This window comes from Lethenteron reissneri, chromosome 44 (assembly GCF_015708825.2).
Source record: "Lethenteron reissneri isolate LAM-NWPU_2019-01 chromosome 44, ASM1570882v1, whole genome shotgun sequence".
Lineage (NCBI taxonomy): Eukaryota > Metazoa > Chordata > Hyperoartia > Petromyzontiformes > Petromyzontidae > Lethenteron > Lethenteron reissneri.
In genome coordinates this window covers 1573267-1576131 of record NC_083822.1, presented here as the reverse complement: position 1 = coordinate 1576131, position 2865 = coordinate 1573267, and the positions used below count along the sequence as shown (strand labels likewise).

The window sequence follows — 2865 nt, the reverse complement described above, 5'->3', positions numbered from 1 at the left end:
CAATTTCAAACAATGCGATTAGCAAATCGCAAAGGCTGTGATTTTTTGCGCTTTGAAAAGTCCTATTACTTTCTTATTGGAATTGTTTTATTTTTTATTATTAGAAGTTTATTTACCTTAATAATTGTTCTAGGTTTGATTGTTCTATTTCAATTAAAACATTTTAATTAATAAATGTTTGAAGCAATTCATATCTTTTAAGTTATCATCCTTGCATTAGAATATATAGAGCAGTTCATATTTTGATGGTATCATGTGGTAATGCTCCATCACATGTTTTAAATCTATTACACAGTGAATATTGTACTGAAGCTTTAATCACAAATCAAATCGCAATTACAATATCTATCAGAAAAATCGCAATTAGATATTTTCCCCAAATCGTTCAGCCCTAGTACGTATACACACGTATACGTACGTGTACATCATCAGTTTTTTTTTGCGAGTCTGTTCGGATGACGAGCATGACACACCATTGGAACGGAACCGGGAGAAAATTTTTAAAAATATATCGGTACCGAGGCTCCCACAAGGTCACGCGGGAGGGGCGTGCGACAATTTTGGCGCCGGCTATCGTAGAGTGTGGCGGTCGTGTCGCTACGGTTCTCCGCGGTGAGTAACAACATCTTTATAAACAGCGGCGCTACTACGCCGCTCGAAATAGAATTAACGCCGTGTTCCGAGGTCCCGCGGTGAACGGGACACCACCACACCCTGCGACTTGCAGACGTCTCGGAATGGGAATAAACTCCTTTTACAAAGTGTTTTAAAAACAACGGTTATATTAACAACTTCGTTTAACTCACGGTCGAAAAGTACACGCGGCGCCTGCTTTTTGTGCGAGCCAATTCCACAGTTTGGGGACCGCTGCATTTTTGACCTACACAAATATATATAAATAATAACGGCGTCCATACTAAATGTCAATTGCTTTAAAGTAGAGAATTAATTGATTAATTTATGCCGTTTTTGATAGAGACATGCATTGTCACCGGATCTGAATACGTGTGCAAAATGTGGAATTGATTGGACAACGGGAAGTGGACGAAATTTTGATTACAATATTTCACCACGACAAACAGAGTAATCAAGTTAAGTAAAACCGTTGAAAAAGAGTTAAAAGCCACCTCGATTATCCCTGCATTTGTGATGACTACATCAAATGTTTTATAGGAAAAAAGCAAATATTCCCATTACGCCCATAAACAATCCAACCGCCAATCACCGTAAAGGTTTGCCAAATAGTTGTGGTACATGGGGATGGTCTCGCGGGACGGTGACATGATCCAGCAGCCCTCTTCAGGGTGACGTCACAGACGTGAGATCTTACACGCAGGGACACTTCAATGAGAAATGCCGTGGGTGGTGGACCGATACACACATACCACAGCGTGCACTGTATACATCGCCGAGTGATGGCCTATTTATGCACCGTATGTTGAACTTCTTATTTCACACCGTACATAGCCAACTGCGCTAATCGGAGGTGCTGGGGAAGGACAACAAACTAAAGATCACAAGTCTGTTGCAAGGGCGATCTAAACTGAAATAAGCAGACAACTGCAAACAAATGCATGTCGCTGAGGCGGTGTAATTAATAACATCAGTTTCACACTTAGGTTTTCCCGATCAACATTATCTGTAACAGATAGACAATGTAGATACATTTTTTTTGGTTTCGATCGCGTAAATGTGTCGTGAAACCTGTCACGTAAAAAAAACGTGGCAATTTGTTACGAGTTCAGCACACGCTGGTGTGTTGGACAGTAAACTCACAATATTTACAATCTGAGTATTGTGACGTTTCGCCAGTAATTACAACCAGCATTATCAGGCTGCAGCCTGGTGATGCCAATTGCTCGTAGAGACTGTTGATCATTGTCCCACGGTGGCCTTGCAAACGAAGAAAACACTCATCGGAATAATCATCTTGACGAACGTTTGTTCTAAATGTTGAGAGGGGGAAAGTTGGGGGGGGTGGGGGGGAATAAAGTGTGGGGGGGGGGGGTAAAGTGGGGTGGGGGGTAAAGTAGGGGGGGGGTAAGTGGAACGGGGGGAAGTGGGGTGGGACTGGGGGGGGAAGTGGGGGGGGGACCCCCGCGAGGAACCCGAGAGACAATCACTTAAATTGGAGTACTGTGGCGGGTTTAACGACACCTATATTCACGCGATCTATCCCAATACAATCCTCTATTTTGAATTAATAACATGGCCAATCCACTGCTGGATGAAGGTCCACCCCTCGCCCTCCCATGCCATGGCAGTTATGGGCGTTGGCTACTTCTCCTCCTCCATGCTGGTCGGAGGGCCTACAACTCGGTTCAGATGTCACTCACCACTGATGCTAGCTGTGACCTGGACTCAAACTCAGGTCTCGGGGTTCACCTTTGGGGACGCCGGCACCTGGCTCCATCCGCACATCGAGTGGAGCAACCCCCCTCCCCACCCCCTCCCCCGAAGCCTCGTCCCCCATCCTCGGTGTCAGGAGACGAGACCGGCCATGTGCTCTTAGTGGCTAAAATTAAAGTGGGTGATGTCACTACCATTTGCTTTGGGTTTTATAAAGTGCGATTGCAAAGACGGCGGTCCACTCGAGAAGTTTCCATTATCCGTCACCGTAGCGGCTTTGAATCCTTGGCGATCCACTGACAGTGCAGGGTGGTGGCGCAGTGGTAACGCTCACGCCTCACGGCAACACGCGCCTGGGTTGGATTCCTCGCTGCGTGGAGTTTGTACGTTCTCTCTCTCCCTCCGTTCTGCGTGGGTTTCCTCAGGCTTGTCCAGTTTCCTTCCGTAGCTAAAGAGAACACTTACATTGTAACTGGTATGGTCGAAACTATTTAAATATATATATATATTTTACCA

The 2865-nt window shown here is 45.3% G+C and overlaps 1 protein-coding gene across 1 annotated transcript in view; it reads right to left on the bottom strand.

The window, feature by feature from the left end:
* Nucleotides 1–2421, bottom strand: part of ATP5PD (ATP synthase peripheral stalk subunit d) — a 6406-nt gene extending 3985 nt beyond the window's left edge. Inside the window, exon 1 of the mRNA XM_061569703.1 lies at nt 2386–2421. Within this exon, the coding sequence (XP_061425687.1) occupies nt 2386–2421 (36 nt within the window). The remainder of the gene's footprint in view (nt 1–2385) is intronic.
* Nucleotides 2422–2865: the final 444 nt, after the last annotated feature.